Source organism: Cydia pomonella, chromosome 5, assembly GCF_033807575.1.
Source record: "Cydia pomonella isolate Wapato2018A chromosome 5, ilCydPomo1, whole genome shotgun sequence".
NCBI lineage: Eukaryota > Metazoa > Arthropoda > Insecta > Lepidoptera > Tortricidae > Cydia > Cydia pomonella.
In genome coordinates this window covers 24,370,750-24,391,540 of record NC_084707.1, presented here as the reverse complement: position 1 = coordinate 24,391,540, position 20,791 = coordinate 24,370,750, and the positions used below count along the sequence as shown (strand labels likewise).

Sequence of the window (20,791 nt, the reverse complement as noted above, 5' to 3'; positions counted from 1 at the left end):
AACTTTAGCATAATCATATGCCAGCTTTCTGACTTGTAATATTGTGAACTCGTAATGCATTTTTGAGCTTTTTGCTATATATTCGTTTAATTGGGACTCTTGTTCTTGAGAAAATACTTGATAACTGATGAATTTAGACTGATATGTGCGGCTCGTGCCAGCATCATCATGTTTATCTTTTATTTTATTTACCCGACTCTCCAAAGTTGAGGCCTTAAAGTTATATTTATCCGCTGCTTTTCTGTAAAACATTTTCTCTTCCAAAACATCTTTTATTGCAGAGGACATATTTTCTTCATTTATTAATGTAGACCTAGTCTCTTTTTTTCTTGTAACTCCGCACCATTTCTGCGTATTTTCTGAAATTAAAAAAAAACCTGTTAATACATGTACGTGTGGGTATATTCGTATAGTGGCAGGGCACATTCGTACGCGTAAGTTGGTTGCTAGTTATTCGTACGAATGTGCCCATCAGTAGGCGTACGAATCTGCCCCGAAGGTCAAAAATGAAAGATTTTTATCCACACACAAATCATGTATAAAAACCCGCAAAAAAGATACATTATCATTATCGTGATCGTAGTTACTTACCAATTAGCAATAATCCAATAGAATTTGGCACTTCACATAACCACGAAACACCCGGAAACATCGACAAAATATTTACTCTGAGCGTGCAAAAACACATTTCTTCCTCTCGCATTGCTCGCAATGGCCGCACTGGCGGCTAACTTCGTTGACAACTGACGGCCGCCTGAGCCCACTCACACACGCAAAGCCGTAATAAATACGTCGTTCTAACAGGCGGTTGTAGTGACTGTATGAAGCTTCCCCGTGTATGAATGGTGCCAATCTTCCCCTACTGTTCAAACTTGGTAAGTAGATGTATTCTATGAACCGCATTAAGATTTTTACACAAAAATAGAAAAAAAGCAGCCCCTTAACTTCTAAAATAACAGAATGAAACATCTTAAAAAAATACACACACAACATACACATTACCATGCAAACTTCCACCGAAAATTGGTTTGAACGAGATCTAGTAAGTAGTTTTTTTAATACTGTAATAGAATATAAAAAAAAAATTTTTTTCATCAAACCCATTCATGTGGGGTATCTATGGATAGGTCTTCAAAAATGATATTTAGGTTCCTAATATCATTTTTTTCTTAACTGAATAGTTTGCGCGAGAGACACTTCCAAAGTGAAAAAATGTTTGTCCCCCCCCCCCCCTGTAACTTCTAAAATAACAGAATAAACAATCTAAAAAAAATATATGATATACATTACCATGCAAACTTCCACCGAAAATTGGTTTGAACGAGATCTAGTAAGTAGTTTTTTTTAATACGTTATAAATGGTACGGAACCCGTCATGGGCGAGTCCGACTCGCACTTGGCCGCTTTTAAGAGTTATATCACTAGTGCCGGTTGGGCTGACTACTTGGATGGTGATTATGTTGTACAGCGAAGTAGCCATATAATTTTGCAGCTGTTCGCACCTGGCTGTTGTAAATCCGCACTTAAACACTGCATTTTAAGGTTCACTTTACTGTTACTAAACACTGTTACTTTACTACTATTTCACTGTATCACTGTCACTTCTTTTTTGGTTACTGACTTGACCATAGATACTGTTTGACTCCATTGTTTTAGGAAACACATCGTTATCCAGTTTGAATTTTAAAAAGCGTCATCTAGCGATCAATTCAGTAACTAATTTACAGTATCTTATACCTTTAAACGAGCAATTCTTGTATATATATATATTTCCGGGATCTCGGAAACGGTTCTAACGATTTTGCTGAAATTTGGTATATGGGGGTTTTTGGGGGTAAACAATCGATCTAGATTAGTCTTATGTTTGGGAAAACGCGTGTTTTCGAGTTTTCTTGCGTTTTTCTTTCGACGCAGAATATGGTCGCTAATTTCGTGTTGTGCAGCCACTGTCCGTCTGGTCCAGCGGGTTAACACGCGGACTGCTAAACGAGAGTTACGGGTTCGAATCTCGCCCGGTGACTAACTTTTGTTTTTTTTTTTTTTATATGTTCAAGTTTATATATAATTTTTACTTAAACTTGGCGAATCCAATGCGCCAGTATAGAATTCTCAACCCTCTCTACAATTACCTCCAGAATGCTGTTGGTACTGCCCCTAAGCCTGCCCATCATCGAGACGATTCGCTTCGAAGATATATGTATCTTGTATAAGTGATATGCTGTTTCGAGACATGTTTGAGCTCTTAAAGTGCTCCTTATTAATTTGGAGCAGGACTCACTTCACTTTGTTTGTATATACCTACCACGCGCCATGTGTACAAACTAACAAAGCCGCACTTATTCAGCGTTAATCTAATTCAATATTTTAGCCTTTTGATTAGTATTCGTTTTTTAGTGTATGAGACGTAAGTTTAATCTCCTTTACTAAGATTTTAAAATCAGATCAGAACCCCTAGTGTACATTTATTCGATAGCGTGACGTGACGTCTGATTTTGTAGGGGATTTAGAATGAGTGCGCCAAGCGGGACGTTTTGGAAACTCAAAATCCCATATAAAATGAGACTTAACGCAAACGCGTACGTCACGTTTCGCTATCGAATAAATGTACACTAGGGGTACAGGCCCGCGTTCGATTATCAGATTTCTTTCGTTCATATGATCTCAATTGTTTAATTTTTTTACCTTAACCTTGGTCCATGTTTACAAGATGTTCAGGTCTTTGAACTGAATAGATATTGTCATTTAATAGAAAAATGTTTGCGCAGCCGGCTCGGCGTCTACATCAAAACGCGTCATATTTCCTTTTATCATATTTATATCAACATAATTAATATCCTTTATTTTACATAATGACAGACGTAGAATTTAATGATAATGATCATTTGCGCTGCCGACCGCCGACGGTGAAACGATTAGCGATCGACTAATTTTCATAAGCATGAAACCTGTACGTGTACATACCTAGACCCGTGTGAATAAAATATGTATTTATACTATGTAGGTACTACTATTTATATAATATAATATAGATAGGTTTGACGACTGGTCTGGCCTAGTCGGTAGTGACCCTGCCTATGAAGCCGATGGTCCCGGGTTCAAATCCTGGTAAGGGCATTTATTCGTGTGATGAACATGGATATTTGTTCCTGAGTCATGGGTGTTTTCTATGTATTTAAGTATTTATACATATTTATATATTATATATATCGTTGTCTAAGTACCCTCAATACAAGCCTTATTGAGCTTACTGTGGGACTTAGTCAATTTGTGTAATAATGTCCTATAATATTTATAGGTCTATTTCTTATTTCAGGCGGTTGGTAGAATACGCGTTGATTTTATATTAAAATCATGTAAGTAGTAAAAGTTAGGTGAGTATTTACCGAAAACTAGTTTATATTTTATTTACCTACCTAACATACTAGAGTAATACATATCAGTTTTATGCAGCGAAGCCAAACCAGTCTGCAGCTGAACTTAATAACTTCATACCAAGAGCCTCAGTTAAACAGTAGAGCTTATAATATTCTTGAGCATGAAGTGTTACGTGTACGTCGTGTACCTATTTTTAGCCTTATAAATTAGGTACCTACCTATACTCTAGAGTGATTTGCCGGACTTCGACCCTAATCTGTAAACAAAACAGTTGTATATCTTATGCAGCTGATTTGGCTACCGAATGATTGCTTCTGTTCTAAGTGGGGAAAAAAAGACCGTATATAAAGTTATTTTTAACTATACGGATTTATCTATACGGTTCACATTTAGGTATATTAACTAGTTATGCATAAACTTATAACTTAACAGTTAATAATTTAATTTAATTTGCCAAAAGATCATGTATCGGAAAACAATACAGTTGTATATCTTATGCAGCTGATTTGGCTACCGAAAAATGGCTTCTGTTCTAAGTGGGGAAAAAAAGACTGTTTATAATGTTATTTTTAACTATACGGCTTTATCTATACGGTTCAAATCTTTACAGTTAATTGTAAATATGTTACGAGTAATCGGGAACAAGCTCACACAGATCGCTCCAAAGAGCATGCTATGGATAGGTAATAAGCGACTGAATTCATGCTTATATATAAATAAATATGTACATACTTAGATAGATAACATACATAAACTAAGGAACAAAGACACAATCCGTCGGTCTCTTATTGCCACCATCAATGTGCCTGCTCTTCCTGAGCCGACTGGAATTATCAAGGATGATGGCAAGAGGCCTGATGGGGTGTCCTTGGTTCCTTGGAGCCTGGGACGGATGTTAGTGTGGGCTACCTGCGTAGACACACTGGAACCGTCCCACCTCCAACGGACTAATATAAAAGCGGGCGAAGCGGCGGAAAGCGGCGAAATTTTGAAACGTAATGAATATAAGAGCCATCTTATACCATTCGGCGTTAAAACTCTAGGTCCATGGAGTCCCAGCGCGCACAAGTTTTTTGTAGAAATCGCGAAGCGTCTGGCTGACGTAACTGGTGATCGAAGAGCTAGTGGCTTCCTCTGACAATGTATCAGTTTTGCGATACAACGAGAGGAAATGCCGTCAGCATCCTTGGTACCAGGGATCGGAACCGGTTTTTTGGAAAAACTTTGAAATAAACATATATTTCGGTTTATTTTATACTTACTCCAAATATAGGACTTGGTTGTGTTTTTAGATAACGACTTCGTATTATTAGATTGCCCAATTAGAAATGAAATAATTAACAAAGAACGAAAAAATACCGTTTTCGTTCCCATACAAAAAATACCGGTTTCCGATCCCTGCTTGGTACATTACCTCAAGGGCCTATTTTAGATTTAAGCTAGTTATAGTAATCCTCTGTATATATCCATTATGTATATTGTTTTTGTAAATAAAATATTGTTGAAAAAGAACAAAATAAACCAACAACAACGCAAACAAATGCCCCTTACCGGGATTCGAACTCGGAATTTTCTACAGTTCCTACTTCGTAGGCAGGGTCAATTACGATTGGGCTAAAACCGTTCATTTACATTCAGATAAAAATTATATGTATTTTAATATTATATACTACTCAAAAGAAAATACCCACTAAGAATTTTTACGAGACTAATTTCATCTTTAGTGAAATATGTGAAACAATTGACTACCTACTTATTTAATTTTTATAAGCCTTAGTAATAATAATAACCAAAGCCTTATTGTACTGTTATTAATAAATATAACAATCTCTCTTATATTATGTACCTAACAATGTAACTTATTATCCTGTCGCATACTTCTGTTGTTTCTCCAATAAAAAAAAGATGTTTTATGAAAAAAACAGGGTGTGTAAAATGTAAGATAGGTTGGGAATTCGCTATCTTTTCCGGCCACCAAAAAATGTATGGTCACGATTTTTTTAAATAATTAATATAGAAAGTACTAAAGATTTATTTACACATTACAATAAAAATATAGGATAGGCCTTACTTTACCACTTCCACTTTTTTATTCAAGTTGAAACGGGTAAGGCCCATAGCACACGGCGCGTAAGCGTAAGCGGCGCGTAAGCGTATTGTCAAAACTTTACGAATACGCGACGCGTAGAGTTCTGGACATCAAGCGTCGCGTAGGCGTCGCGTAAGCGTAATAGTTTTATAAGTGAAATCTAATTAGTTGAAATCATGTAGTCGCTGGCATCAGATGTCTTCGGCGGATGTATCGACGATCTTACATTCTCGTCTGATGAAGATTTTTTATCATTTGATTGTCTCAGAAGTTTTGTTTTTCTACGCGTGTGTTACGCTACGCCTCTCGTAACGGTCCCTAAATCTCATACGCTACACTACGACGACGCTTCGTGTACGGACTTGTTTGAAGTTGTACGTGCTCGTAGCGCTCTCGTTCTACGCGCGTATTACGATACACTTACGCGTCTCTTACGCTTACGCGCCGTGTGCTGAGGGCCTAAGATCTTCAGAATTTATCAAAACTAATTTTAACGATTTGTTAAGCCCCCCTCCAAACAACGGATCAACGTAGACGTCTAAAAGTGGTTAAGGTAGGCTCCAGGGAGTAGCAAAATATCACTCGTACCTAATTCAGAGGCGCTCGAGTAACTACATATGTATATGCCTTTTTGGGTTCCCTAACCATAGTGAATGTTAGCGAAGTTTATCCAGTCTACCGACGCACTTGAAGAGGCCGACCACCTTACAATTCAAATATAAACATATTAATTTCTAACTATCGGTTAGCGCAACATTTCATTAGGTATACCCGTAAAATAAATATAAGTTATTCTTTTAAGGCCTCCAGGTGTTTGCGCAGCCGGCTTCCAAAAATGCGTCGTATATCGTACGTCGTAGTTCGCATGTTTGTATAATAACTTATTTTGCAAGTGAAAACCTGAATATAACAGGGTATCATGCAGTACCTACATTACTTCTATCTCTGGACCTTTACAGCTAAGGATTCAAAGCAAAGCGAGTAATTCTGGAATCCGTTTAGCCCCTCAAGTGCTTTCATGGCCACATTCGAAACGTCAGGATATACTTATATGAAATGATATTGATTTATTCTAAGCCTAGTTAAAATTAAAATATATGTAAAACTAATTTTCATAATGTTCGTACTATGATTTCATATAATACTTAAGTATATTAATATTTTTATTTTCAGAAGCTGTTTTCGTCTCAATCTCCGCGGTGGCCGCGTCGTTTCGACGCTCGCTGGCCGCTATTGTATGAGGTAAGCATTCACTAATAGCAATAACCAGCAACAACAAAATCATAGGTACCTATTATCAGCAACCTGATAATAGGTACCTATGATTTAAGTATTTTCTCAGTTCTCTACATATATATATTTTTTATATATAAATTTACGCTTTTGTTATGTACGCTATAAGTTTACACTATTATTATTTTTTCAATTGTACATCGAATAATTTAAAATTAGGAAACTATAGGTCTATAACGAAATCAATCCATAGCTATTAGCTAAGTTGCTCATATGTTTATTTTAAGACTGTTTGTTTCTCAATAAATAATAAAAAAAAAAAAATAACTTAACAAGCGACAGAATGTATTATTATTATTTGCCCTTAGACTGGAAGGTTTAATAGCAATCGCTTTCGTAAAAATAATGTGTGTTTAAATCTTTGTGATGACGTTGCTAAAAGCGAAACACGTTTTCCTAAAGGTGGTAAACTGGGAAAGCGCTAAGGTGTTGTTGCCACAAAGTTATCCTTCTTTCCCTTTTTGTGACCAAAAGTTTTATTAAGTACATTACAGTTTATCTCGGACAAAATAAGAATGTAAAAGACCGGAGCCATACAGATGCGCTGTGCGCCATATAGGCCAGTGTGTAGAGAGGGTAGTGGTGTCGGATGGCTTATGGCGGGGCGGGATGACGATGGAATGGCCACGGTGTCGGTTTTTCGTTCGCACATCCAAGGTAGTGGGTACGCTCCAACACGTGGCCCATTCCATAGTGCGTGCACTCACTAGTCCAGCACTGGGTCATCGTGTAGAGCAGCCAACAAATCTCCAACTAGATAGAAGGACGATATTAAAGAGAATGTAGACCCACTCTGGCAGTCTGGAGTAAAGAAGCAGCAAACTTCGTGGAAAAAATGGAGAGGTGTGTGCCCAACACGAAAATTAAATACGATTAAGTATATAATGTCATGTATATCGATGTTCACAGAGTCACATGGCTGTGCGTGGCGGCGCTGTGCGGCGTGCTGAGCGCGCGCGCCGACGCGCCGCCGAGCGAACTGCGAGTCACCAGCGCCGTGCTCGGCGATGACGGCGTCGGCGCGGCGCTGCGGGAGCTGGCGGCGGCGGCGTTAGCGGCTAGGTAATGTTACTGAAGTGTAGTGTACATTCGAGCCTGCTGCGGGATGACCAACGCCGTGCTCTTTGATGACGGCGTCACCGCGGCGCTACGGGCTGCGGGAGCTGTAGTAATAATTTAAAGTGCGGTAAAGACAAAGAATCCGGGAAAGCTTATTCTGCCGGCTTAACACAGGAACACCGCGACAGTATCTCGCCCGCAAGATAGACGATCTGTCCTTTTCCTTTTCTGACTGAATTATTTAGAAAGCGACGGGTAGTCTATCTCGCGGGCGAGACACCTACTGTCGCGGCCCTTTTGTGCTAAGCCTGCTGTACCGACTTTGACGTGACAAAGTATCGAGAGGCTACTTTGCATTTGCATACTTCTTCAAGTAAAATGTACGCATTTCAAATTGCTGTCCACCTATTTTTATCAAAAAAAAATTTCAAATAAATATATCTTTATCTTATAAACGTCATATTTTTATTAGAATGCAAAGTCTATGCAGAGATTAGTTATCGTGGTTCGACTCTATTTGTATAGCTTTCAAACGCAAATTAGATCCGGCTCCGCTTCCTTAGTCCATAAAACAATGTCTCCAGTCTCACCGTAAAGATAGCCAATGTAAAAAAAATCCTGTGACCGAATTAAAATTACTGATTTTTTTGGACATACACGTGCATATACCCTAGCGTCAAAATATTAAATTAATCAACATTTTAATGATTTTTTTACGAAAATACTACTTTGCAGTAGATGATTACCTAGAATTTATTTAAAAAGGGTTAAATATAATAATAAAACGTTTTTTTACAGTTTCTCATTGAAAAATCCTCGACGCTTTTCCACTACAGAGTAATCTTGACATTATTTCTACAAGTTTGTGTAGTAGCGTTTCTTGATTGCGGTGGCCAAATCATGTTTTTAACACACCTTGCTGTTTTTTATTAGCTGTGTAGCCTCTATAAATCTTTGTCGAATGTTTGGGATCATTGTCTTCTTCAAAACAAATGGGTTACCGGTTACCGATCAAACGTGTTCCTGAAAATGAAACTAAAAATTATGTTTGGTCTTAAACTTGACGGTAGTGTATAGCGTTCACCATAGTATATTTCACTTCACTATTACTCGTATAATTCACTTTTTAAAATAATTGTTTTATATCTTGACCAAATCATTGTCATTTTCCAGAGGCGTGCGCGCCAGGGCTGTGCCGCCGCCGGAAGAATGCCTCGCCCCAGCGTCGCGCAAATGCCACATAGCTGTGAACCGTCTCCTCACTAGTGGCAACCTTACCGCTGCTATATTACCCACACCTGCCGCTGAAGCGCCACTCGAGTAAGTACCTAATTGAATCAATAAATATTTTATTCAAAGGTGCAAAGTTAGCTTAGACGGACTCTTATTTATGTGTTCTCTAGCGCCATGGATGGCTACGGTCTCGCCGGACTCGGCGATGCAGCACCGCCGGCGCGGCGAGTTTGCCTCGCGGGGGGACCGGCCGTGCCGAGCGAGGCACGATCCCTACTTGACCTAGTCGATGAAGACATCGCCGCGCTTTATGAATTGACGCCGATGGAGGTTGCCAGCGTTTTCGCTAATACCTCAAAATGGGACGGGTGTGTATTATTCAGTTTTAAAATATGTGATAATTTATTCCACGTTTTATATTTTAGTTAATGTAATCATTATTTCAATCATTATTTATCTTATTTTATTCTCGTAGTCTATAATATATCGTCATTTAATAATTTCTCCCGCAGATTATCGTATCCGAATGGGACGGAAGCGATGAAAGTATGTACGACAGGACGTTGCGCGACGCTTCTCACTAGTACCACAACAGAAGCGAAGGAACTTGCTACCGTTGCTCACACTTATTCACTACACGTACGCGTAGTTCCTCTGGGCACACATCTAACTGCTGTTAGATTACATCGACCATTCATCGCCTGTGATGCATTGAACGTACCTCCCGGCCGACCGCTCGGCCCACCGCCTTGCACTAACTTCAAAAATCTTGCTTGCATTTTCGAGCCATACCGAGTACTGAAGCGTGTGAACAGACGCGCTTCTGAGCTAACATTAAGCGCGTTACGAGTACTAACTAGACTAAAGTTGGACGAACATCAGTTAGCAGTACTGGGCAAGGAAGCGCGAACACGAGGCGCGGTAGCCGCAGCAAATGATTTTTTATCAAAGAATCCACTAGCGCTTGGCGCTAGCGAAGTACGCGTGTTGGTGATGCTGCCAGACAAAACGCCGCGTGAATTACAACTACAGCCACGAGCGCTAGCCGCCGCCGCCGCTCTAGCTGAGTTGGATGAACAGAGCCCAACAAGCGTCACGCGCTTTAAAGTCGAAACTTTCGACGATGAGTGCTCGGGATCTACTGCCTATAAACATCTGTCGGATGCACTAGGTACAGGGGAATACGGTGCATTATCAGCGGTTTCCGGGCCGGCTTGTGGCGCAGCGTTTGCGGATGTAGCTAAGCAAACAAAGTCGCATGTGATGCCGGTGCTGGCGTATACGCCGCAGGCTGCAGAAGGGCCGTATGTACTGCGTGCAGCAGGCGATACTCGTGACGAGGCTGCCGCTCTAGGGGCCTTACTATCTGCTCATAGTTGGCGTCGAATAGCCGCGCTTACTGAACCCGGTACGCGGCCGTTGCTGGACTCTGCGAGCTTGCGCGCCGACGTCGTTGTGCATACCGAGCTGCCCGACGCCGATGCCGTAGGTGACGATATGGCTGGCAAAGACGCCGCCTTCGTGACAAAAACTCTTGACGACGAAACCAAACTAGAGCCAGATTACGAGTTAATTTCTCAGGTATGATTTATTCTAAATATTTTATTTGTGAATCTTAATGTGTATTTTATATATAACTAAACATTAATCTCTTTATTATCAGATCTTTTTTTATACTACGTCGGTGGCAATCAAGCATACGGCCCGCCTGATGGTAAGCAGTCTTCGTAGCCTATGTACGCCTGCAACTCCAGAGGAGTTACATGCGCGTTGCCGACACTTTAACCCGCCCTCCCTCGTGGAGCTCTGGCAACCTTACTCACCGGCAGGAACACGACACTATGAGTAGGGTCTAGTGTTATTTGGCTGCTGTTTTCTGTAAGGTGGAGGTACTTCCCCAGTTGGGCTCTGCTCTAGATCTGGAATGACATCCACTGGTTGTGCCCTACCACACAAAGCGAGATGACATTCACAATGCCCATACCTCTCTTCTCTCTAGAGATCTAGTTCATTACATCATCTATTCTTACTCATCTCGATTTCTACATCCTAGTAGCGTGTCATCAATGCATCTGCTTTGAGCATTTGTAATTTAGTCAATGACGCATCGAATCACTCACTTAATGTAATCATTTTTATATTTTATTATTTACATAGTAAGTACCTATAAATAGGTAAATCAGTCAGTTCCACAAAGTCTCTAGGCAGCATTAGCAACATAGATAGTTTTAAACAACAGCAAGGTCCTTAATCAGGATATATTTACAGTGGGCAACCCGTGCAGCAACAGCTGGCGCGCGTATCCTTCTAGTGTGGCCTGAAGACGCACGCGCAATACGCGGAGCATTATGTGCTGCCCACGAGGCGAAACTCACACCACAGGCCGGCGCGGTATTCCTCCTCCCACCGCTAGCCCCTTCTGCCCTCATCCGAGCCAACACTGATAAACACCCCTGCTCCACCGAACAGTTGCAGAATATGGCTGACGGCCATCTTAGTCTACAGCCCGCTTGGCACATGGACTGGATGCCGCCCGCTGATTGGGCTGAGCGCTGGCGTACACAGTGCAGATTTCAGGTCCGTGAATAATACAATGAATATAAACTCCAATACTAACATTTGTATTGGCTGAAATGCGTTGTTAATCCAATGTTTGACATTCAGTCCAGCGGCTCCTATATAGAGTTTAAAATATAATCTCCAACCCACAATAGAGTACCTAGTCATGTTAAATTTCATGACATAAAGACTTATAGGCTGAAATACCAATAATAATAACTGTGTTACTTGTCCAGCCGGTGGCAGGCCCATGTTCGACGCCCACGCCAAACGCGGCCCTTCTGTATGACGTACTTCGTCTCTGGGCGGCCGCTCTTTCCCGCTTGCTCACGCGCAAACCCAGTGCACTCGATGACCTGCATCAGGAAGATATCATCAAGTCAGTATATAAGCTCGTACTTTATAATGAGAGAAGTAAAGCCCTCAGCACACGGAGCGTAAGCGTAAGAGACGCGTAAACGAATCGTAATACGCGCGTAGAACGAGAGGGCTAACTTCAAACATTCCGCACACGAAGCGTCGCCGTAGCGAAGCGATGAGATTTCTGGCGTCATTACGACAGGCGTAGAAAATAAAACTTCTGTCTTATGTCAGAAACAATAAACAATCTTCTTCATCTTACGAGACAGTAAGATTGTCGTCATTCTCGATCCATCCCCCGAAGACATCTGACGCGATGACGCCATGATTTCAATTAATGAGATTTCACTTATAAAACGATTACGCTTACGCGTCTCATACTCGTAACGTTTTTATGATACGCTTACGCTTACGCTCCGTGTCATTTTTGTCTCAGGCGATGCGAGGGTGATTGTTTGAACAGTAATCAGAAAACTGTTTTAAGACCTAATTTTAACGAGTTCTGGCAAATATTTATTTAAATATTCCTTTTTCAGTGACAAGTAGATAAAGTCTAATTTGTTCGTCGGGTGTCATATTGCTACGAATATAAAATCATTAATTATAGATACGTTAATCATAGGAAAGATCTATTGTCAAAATAAAACTCCTACTTATTCTGAATTTGAAAGAACAAACGGATTATTTTTGTTCGTAAGTTCTTAGTTCCTCATAATTCATGCAGGTATGTATGATTCCTTTATCCTTTATAGATCACTGATAGCCGATGTGGAAAGTCCAGAGCACAACTATACCGGACTCACAGGACAGTTTGCGTGGGGAAACGGCGCACGAACGGTGCCACTGCGGTTGTTGCAGTGGGACAACGGCACGCAGGTAAAATTGCACAGATCTACACAAATATTGACACAAATCCATCCAATTTGCAAATGTTTCTACATATATTAAATGTATATGATAAGTACTTGTTGATCTAACTGGAAACTGCAGACAACGATGCTGATTACCGATCAAGATAGTAGGTTTTTTATTAGACACAGATATATAAGGCAGTCTCAGTGATTGCAAATATCAGCATCAAACGTCTTTGGTCAATAAAAAAGTTAAAAGTTCCTAGAAAATTACAATATTTTGAGTTATTGTATTCTACAAAGTATGGGTAATATTATTCATTTCATTTCAGGCGTACGCTGCCGTCGGTGATTGGACAAGTACATTAAAACTGACGCCAAATGCGATCCGTTGGCGGACGCCTGACGGTTCACCTCCTAACGACGGCGTCGAGCCATGCGCATTGCAGCCCCTAGCGGATGCTCTACGCGCCGACTGCCGCGTCGCACTAGGAACGCTTCTAGCACTTCTCCTTGTCGGGCTTGCAGCTGCGCTCGGCGGCGCTGGGTGGCTACTTAAAAGACGTCTAGAAACGCGCTACCGCGCTCGCCTAGCTGCTCTCGGCTTAACCACACTAGCACCTAAACTGGACGCGCTAGACCGCTGGGAATTACCACGAGAACGTGTCGTTATCAACCGCAAGCTCGGCGTCGGCGCGTTCGGTACAGTATACGGCGGGCATGCATTGTTAACGGAGCGACGTGCTTGGACCGCCGTCGCCGTCAAAACGCTCAAACCCGGAGCTGGCATGGCAGAAAAATTAGACTTTCTTGCTGAAGCTGAAGCTATGAAGAGGCTTGAACATCCCAATGTTGTGAAACTACTAGGTGTAGTCACGCACTCAGAACCAGTGTGCACTGTTATGGAGTTCATGTTATATGGAGATTTGAAAGGATATCTGCTGGCGCGACGGCATTTGGTGGAAGAAGGAGGCGAAGCCGCGGATGAGGTAAGAAAATTATGTTTTATAACTTTAGTGGCTACTTATTACATCGACATTAGTGTTGTATTTTGTAAAAAATATGTCTCGAGGTCGATTATTATTTATATTTCAATAACTATTGAATAATCATATAGAATTACAATTTTATATCAAACAATCGAAACTTACATTATTTTTATATCATCTCAACCTACAAAATGAAACTACATACTGGATACTTAAAGGTTCTAAAACGCAACCCGCATTCCAGACGCAAATGTGAACCGGGATGGACTAATCTTTGTATCATGAACCCGGAGTGAGGATTATTATCGCTCTCCCGTAAGCTTCAAAGTAAAACAATTATAATATCTTTGTAGGTATCGCCAACACGACTGACGGCTATGGCTGTAGACGCGGCGCGTGCGCTCTCATACCTCGCTCAACTCCGCTTCGTACATCGTGACGTAGCTGCCCGCAACTGCCTGGTGTCGGCTCGGCGGCAGCTCAAGCTGGCTGACTTCGGCATGGCGCGACCAGTATGCGAGAGCGATTACTACCGGTTTAGGTAACTACCATACCCAGGCCGACTAAGCCTTGCAAGGAGGCTTGCGATATTGAAAATCTCATAATCATTTCCAGTTCAAGCAGCCAGCAGCCTTTACCTCATTGCCTTTTTACTTACCTCATTGGCTTCTCATAAGTAGACGTAAAAATATACCTTCGCACCCTCATTTGGTTCGTGAGGCGGTCAGTCTCAACTTCATATTAGAGAATCAGCAAATGCTTTCTGACCAGCAATTACTCTATGAGACTTCACGATTGTGAGTTTGTTGCTTGTAATAGAATGTGATCATACCTATAACCTTTGTATGTTATAATTTCAGCCGCAAGGGTCTACTTCCCGTGCGCTGGATGGCGCCCGAGTCTCTGTCTCGAGGCGTTTTCTCTCCCGCCTCAGACGTGTGGGCGCTCGGTGTTCTGCTGTATGAGATCGTGACGTTTGGAGCCCTGCCATATCAAGGGCTCGGGAACGCACAGGTGCTGGCGCGCGTCACACGAGGACGATCGCTTCGCCCACCGCCTGGATTGCAGCCCAACCTGTAAGTAACAGACACACATTTTTTAGCCTGAAAGAGTCTCCCACTGCTGGGCAATACAAAAGCAAAGCTGCTTCTCTTTCCCTCCGATAGACACATGTACCTAAAACATGAAATATTGTTATTAAAGGTCTTACCCATGATACCCTAACACTAAAGGTATTGCAGCGCGTTCTCATTCAGATTATTAACTTATAAATTTGAAGAATTAATGAATTTTATATAACGCATACTAGCCTAGAGCGTAGCCAGGACAACCTATTTTTGAAACACAAGGAATTCCCCCTAATTCTCAACATCATGTAAAAAGAATTAAACATCAACATTAATTGTGGACATCACGATCTTGATGCCTCGATTAGCTGGATTAGCTGAATTATATTGATGACAAAGTAATCCCTATTCTGTATCTTTCCAGGGAGGGGCTGATGAAGTCCTGCTGGCAGCAAGAGCCAGCGGCACGTCCAAGCGCAGCGGCAGTAGCCGCTTTTCTAGCTGACTCTCCACGGTTATTGACGCCGTGCCTTGTCGCGTTCGACGTTCTGCCGCTCGACCCGCCGCGGCCATCTGAACACTCTGAACACGAGGTAAGACGCCTCTAGTTCATCCACTACATGTAATTTATTCTAGCTGCAAGAGCCAGCGGTGCGTTCAAGCGTGCGGCAGAGCCGCTTTCCTAGCTTATGCCCTGCGACTATTGACGCCGTGTCTTGTCGCGTTCGACGTTTTCGACCAGGAGACTTAGGCCTTACTGTTAATTTAATGAATATAGTGGAAATATCAATACATACACAATACTCAACCACTTGTGTAGCCGTAGATTTCTATCTACATCCGTCTACGATCGTCCGGATCTTCTTCAGGCGAGATATAGTTGAGCGAATATCGGGTGAACTCTTTTCAATCCACCAACCCCAGCCGAAAAGCTAATTATACATAGTTCATTAACTCTACTACACCAGGCACTGAATTTCAACAACTGATTTCCAATAGCTACAGTTTAAAGATAATTTTCGCACACGCAAAAGTCACTTTTAAAGTTTATGTTAAATTTAGATGAATATAAGCGTTTACCCATAAGTAAATACTTAGGTAACATTAACAGTACCATTAGCCACCATATTCTTTAGCGTCCGATTAAATCTACTTGCAGTAAATAAAAGGTGCATTATGAGTAAGTTTATGTAGTCGCTAACCAACTATCACCTATGGCCATTGCAAAGTCATGGTAAGGAATCTAATGTGATATGATATTTAAGATTGTATTCCTCTTATCAGCAGGACTTACAAGAACGCTGGGTGTCGTGGGCGGCGCCGCCGTCCGCCGCCACCGACACAACATACCTCAGCGCCGACGCCGACGCCGACACGGAGCCGGACTCGCCCGGCGTCGACGTGCCCGTCGAAACACAACGGTTCCTCCCTTGACATATCAGATTCATGAGGCTATTGCATAAAAAATTACAAACTATATCTGCCATTAAGATAAATGTACAAATGATCGAAATGCCCGATAGATGACGCCTTGTTGTCAGCCATATGGCCAATGGTAATTGCTTACCATCGGGCGATTCAGGCGACTCATTTGCTTCCTGTGTCTTAAAAAAATATTTGTATATTATTGCACGATACGAATAGCGGTGTTAATACCATGAAGCAGCATTTCCCAAACTATGAGTCACGATCGAGACCGCGAAATTTCAGTGAGCCCTAAAACAAAAGACGACATGCCGACCATTCTGGTTAAGAAGTAAGGAAGGAGTTGGCTATCCTAGCGAAATAACGGTATTTTTTCTATGAAATTCCATTTCGGGAAAAAACGTTTTCCAATAACTAAATCTTAACAAATCACTTTGATTTTGATGTCGATCGCTTCAGCATAATATATTCTAGGTTTATAAGTTTCGCTTTAAAAAAAAAACGTTTTGCAAATTTCAAAAAAAAAGGAAATCCTATAAACTGAGTTTTTTATCGCGTTAATAACATACTAAAAAATCATAGAGAATGGAAAATATTTAGAAGTGGAAAAACGTTTTCTCTTTTTGCATTGATGATCACGTGGTAGATATACTTCCCTCTTAACAGCCGGTACTAATAATATTTCATGCTATATTTAAGACAGCCAAGCGGTGGGTCCCGAATTTGGCAGTTTTTCTTAGGTGGGTCGGAGCCCAGTCAACTTTGGGAACCGCTGCTTAACCTCCTGAGACCCAGAAGCAATTGTTTTGTTTTTGAATTTTGAACCCTTAGTTACATAATAAAAGTTCAAAATAGATTTTGGAATATGTACAAAAATTTGTACTCAGGGTCTCAGGAGGATTGGCATTCTCTACCAGTCTTGCGGGTCAAACAAGTCTGTTCTATATTGTCTGGTAATGTTCTATATTATGTACTGTAAAGTCAAAAGCATAAAACAAGCACTTCACTGTAGAGGATACTACTTGACGAAATACATAGAAGTAGAAAAGAAAAGAAGTAAATAGAAGCAAAGAAAGAGAAATCGATACAGGTACACGTCGTCACACACACGGTGCACGTTTTTCATACACAACTATATAGTTTTAACCAAAAAAATTGAACTTCGAACTGATGTTAAAATATTGAACAAAATAGCTATTGTACATTTTATGCAATAAGCTCATGATACCTCATTATCGCATGGTAAAGATATAAAATGATACACAAATCCGTCTTTTTATCGAGACCTGTAGAGAGAATATTTTTAAGCAATAAACGATAAGGTAAACTTCCCAGCCATTGACAGCCTAAATCTTTACCTAAATTGCATGAAAATAAGCTGACAATAGGGTTGTTTCCATCTACAAATCTTAGGGCAGAATTGTATCCCAATAAATTCTTTTGAATTATAAGAATCTACTTTTAGGGGACCTGTAATGACCATATTTTTGTAAATATTGAATTTAAAATATCTTTTGGCACACGTCACGTGACCAAACTCGAAACGTCATTGAAGATTCTGATGACGTCACAACTCTCGGATTGACACTGTTGACAGTTAGGCGATAAAGAACAAATGACAAGTGTCAGTTGACAGTTCGTATCTTCTACGTGTGTATGTAGTTATGTGTCAAACCGTAAACTGTGACGTCACACAATTTTAAAAGAGCGTTTTGGGCTCGAAAGCATCTGTAAAAATATATTTTGTTAAATTAACTTTTAGTTAATATAGAACGTATTACAAGCGTTTCAAAAAATTGGAAACAACCCTATTACTGGGGAAGTGTCAAACACTGGGACGTTTGCGTAACCATCATAGGCTACTATACACATTCCATCGTCTAGTCAATTACGTTATGTAATTAGTTAACTATTTATAATAAGTAAAATGATCTTGTAAATAAAACATAAATATAAATTTTAATTTATCAAGTAGATGTTGTTTAATTTTCTGTCACAGATTAAGTAATAGTACTTACTTACTTCACTGGCTCAGTGACCCAAACAGGATCTTGGCCTCTGACACAAGAGAGCGCCACTCTGCCCTATCCTGCGCCACTTCACGCCAGTCGGGTATTCCGAGGGCGGACAGGTCTTTTAGCTTCGTCACTCCAGCGGTATCTGGGACGCCCAGACGGACGCTTTCCACCCGGGTGCCCCACATACGCTCTTCTCACAGCACGATCCTCTCCCATCCTCTCTAGATGACCGAGCCAGCGGAGTCGTGTGGGTTTGATCTCGCCAATTATATTGGGCATCGCAACCAGCTCCTCTAGCTCCCTATTCTTCCTACGCCGCCAAGTAAGTACGACCCAAGTAATAGTTCTACCGTACAGAAAAGAATTTAAACTTCCTACAAAACCGAAGTTTGACAGCGATTCAGGGACCCTTTCTAATGTATGCCACTATTCCTTTCGGCTATTTAGGGTTGTCAAAATTTATATAATAGAGTTGTTTCCAATTTTTTGAAACGCTTGTATTATGTTCTATATTAACCAGTACACTCGCGCGCGGCGTCACCCGCTGTTAGCGGAACGCGGCGCGCGCACGCGGGCGCACGCACAGGCGCCGGTCGCGCGCGCGCACGCTCTACTCAACTCCGTGCTCGAGGCACACCCGGAGTGTGACTTGTTTGTGAGTGCAATCGGACGACTGATGACTGAGTGTAAGAGAGTGATAGAGCGAGAGATGCCTGTAAGTAGTATTATATAATGTGATTATGTAGATACTTTTGTACTCAATTACTGTCTCCCAATTTGTGCCGCTGTGGCTTTAGCTGTTAAGGTGCAATTGTAAACTGATTAAATAAATAAACAAATAAACAAATATATATAATATACAAATACTTAAATGCATAGAAAACATCCATGACTCAGGAACAAATATCTGTGCAAATACGTACTCTCATAGCCTAAACTCGCATAGGTTTTAAACAGAGTTCAACAATGTGATTAAACTAAAAGTTAATATATATGTACGGATGTCATTTCAAACAAGATTACAATTTACTGTCAGTGCCTTTTATATGCTAGAGTAAGAATAATATACAGGATGACCTTAGCCATTGGACAAACCCTGAAATCCCACGTAGGGTTACTCCTCAGGAATACTCTGACGTTAATATATTTTTTAATTAGAACAAAAGATAAAAAAAAAAAATCGAACAAAAGTTATTTGCAATAATCAACTACAAAACGAAACACACTGTGTTAATCTATGGCAGTGTTTTTGACAATTTGTTCGAAATATTTGGTAATGATGACATTTTTCAAAAGTCAGAAGCTTATTAGTGTCATAAATAAAAAAGATAATCAAAAAGGTTGAAGAAATAAAAAATGGTAATTTGTTAATTTCTTCGAAACCGCTACACCGGCTGTTATGATACTTTGTACAATGGTTCTAAATACCCTAATGCATATGTACATTTCGGCTTTGTCCAATGGCTAGGGTCACACTGTATGAGGTAATATTCCGCCATCGGCCCGATTCGAAGAATGTTAAAATTGACTTTTATTTCGATTCCGCTGTGATCCCAATAAGATCGATCTACGATATTTCTAACGTCAAAGTGTCATTGGTTGCTCGAATCGAGCTGCTTCTGTCAATTATACGACATACAAACGATATCTAAATGAGAACTTATCTAAACCAGAACTTATCGTTATCGTATCTCATTCTTCGAATAGGGCCGTATGATTGTTACGAAGTCCAAAATAATCATGCCGCTCAAGAAAAAGTCACGCCTAAGTGAATATTCTATTAATTCATGGATTAATGAATATCCTGATATACAATTACGTGAGTCAAAGTTATTTTGCTCTAAAAGCAACATCAGTTTTCCCCCGAAAAAATATAATTTCACGCGTCACGTCAATTCCGATACTCATCAAAATATTAACAAGAAAAATACAATTTTCCAGTTGTCGAAATGGGTTCTGTACGTAATTACGTAATGGTATTTTTATGACATTTATATATTGACAGTACCATCGATATATTTAATTGTCGATAAAATATTTTGCTACATCACTTTAGTATAAGTGCCCCGAAATATCCTGTTTGACAATAACTAATACAAATTATTGATTTCTGAAATAGAAAAATAACAGTGTTACATTTATCCTGTGGGAGAAATAATACGGTATATTTTTTATATAAGTATATTATTTTGTTTTAATTTAAATGAAGTTGGGTTAACTACACGTTGAGGGCATTATATATTTAGTCTTTAAATTATGAGCAGGCTCGATCAAGGCATTATGGAGCTAGAAGAGCCTAGAAAACCATCCAGAAAGCTATTTGTGAGGGGTCTTGCTATTCTGGTTAATTTATTTGCTAGAAAATATAGTCGAATTTGGTATCAAATGAAAGTGCTCTATTTAAATTCCACATTTATGATATTGTGTTAACTAACGATTTTAAGAGCAAGATAAAATCGACATAAAATAAACA

The 20,791-nt window shown here is 40.3% G+C and overlaps 1 protein-coding gene across 8 annotated transcripts in view; it reads left to right on the top strand.

Moving 5' to 3' along the window:
- Positions 1-18,274, top strand: part of LOC133518142 (uncharacterized) — a 48,685-nt gene extending 30,411 nt beyond the window's left edge. For 7 of the 8 annotated variants that reach the window (XM_061851730.1, XM_061851726.1, XM_061851727.1 and 4 more), the window contains exons 3-15: positions 6,638-6,706; positions 7,667-7,819; positions 8,990-9,136; positions 9,220-9,417; positions 9,562-10,630; positions 11,318-11,626; positions 11,845-11,987; positions 12,721-12,844; positions 13,152-13,808; positions 14,162-14,349; positions 14,669-14,884; positions 15,300-15,468; positions 16,160-18,274. In XM_061851730.1, coding sequence (XP_061707714.1) covers positions 6,702-6,706; positions 7,667-7,819; positions 8,990-9,136; positions 9,220-9,417; positions 9,562-10,630; positions 11,318-11,626; positions 11,845-11,987; positions 12,721-12,844; positions 13,152-13,808; positions 14,162-14,349; positions 14,669-14,884; positions 15,300-15,468; positions 16,160-16,309 — 3,528 coding nt within the window. In that variant the 5' untranslated portion in view covers positions 6,638-6,701 and the 3' untranslated portion in view covers positions 16,310-18,274. The remainder of the gene's footprint in view (positions 1-6,637; positions 6,707-7,666; positions 7,820-8,989; positions 9,137-9,219; positions 9,418-9,561; positions 10,631-11,317; positions 11,627-11,844; positions 11,988-12,720; positions 12,845-13,151; positions 13,809-14,161; positions 14,350-14,668; positions 14,885-15,299; positions 15,469-16,159) is intronic. The other variant, XM_061851733.1, reaches the window with a different exon arrangement.
- Positions 18,275-20,791: the final 2,517 nt, after the last annotated feature.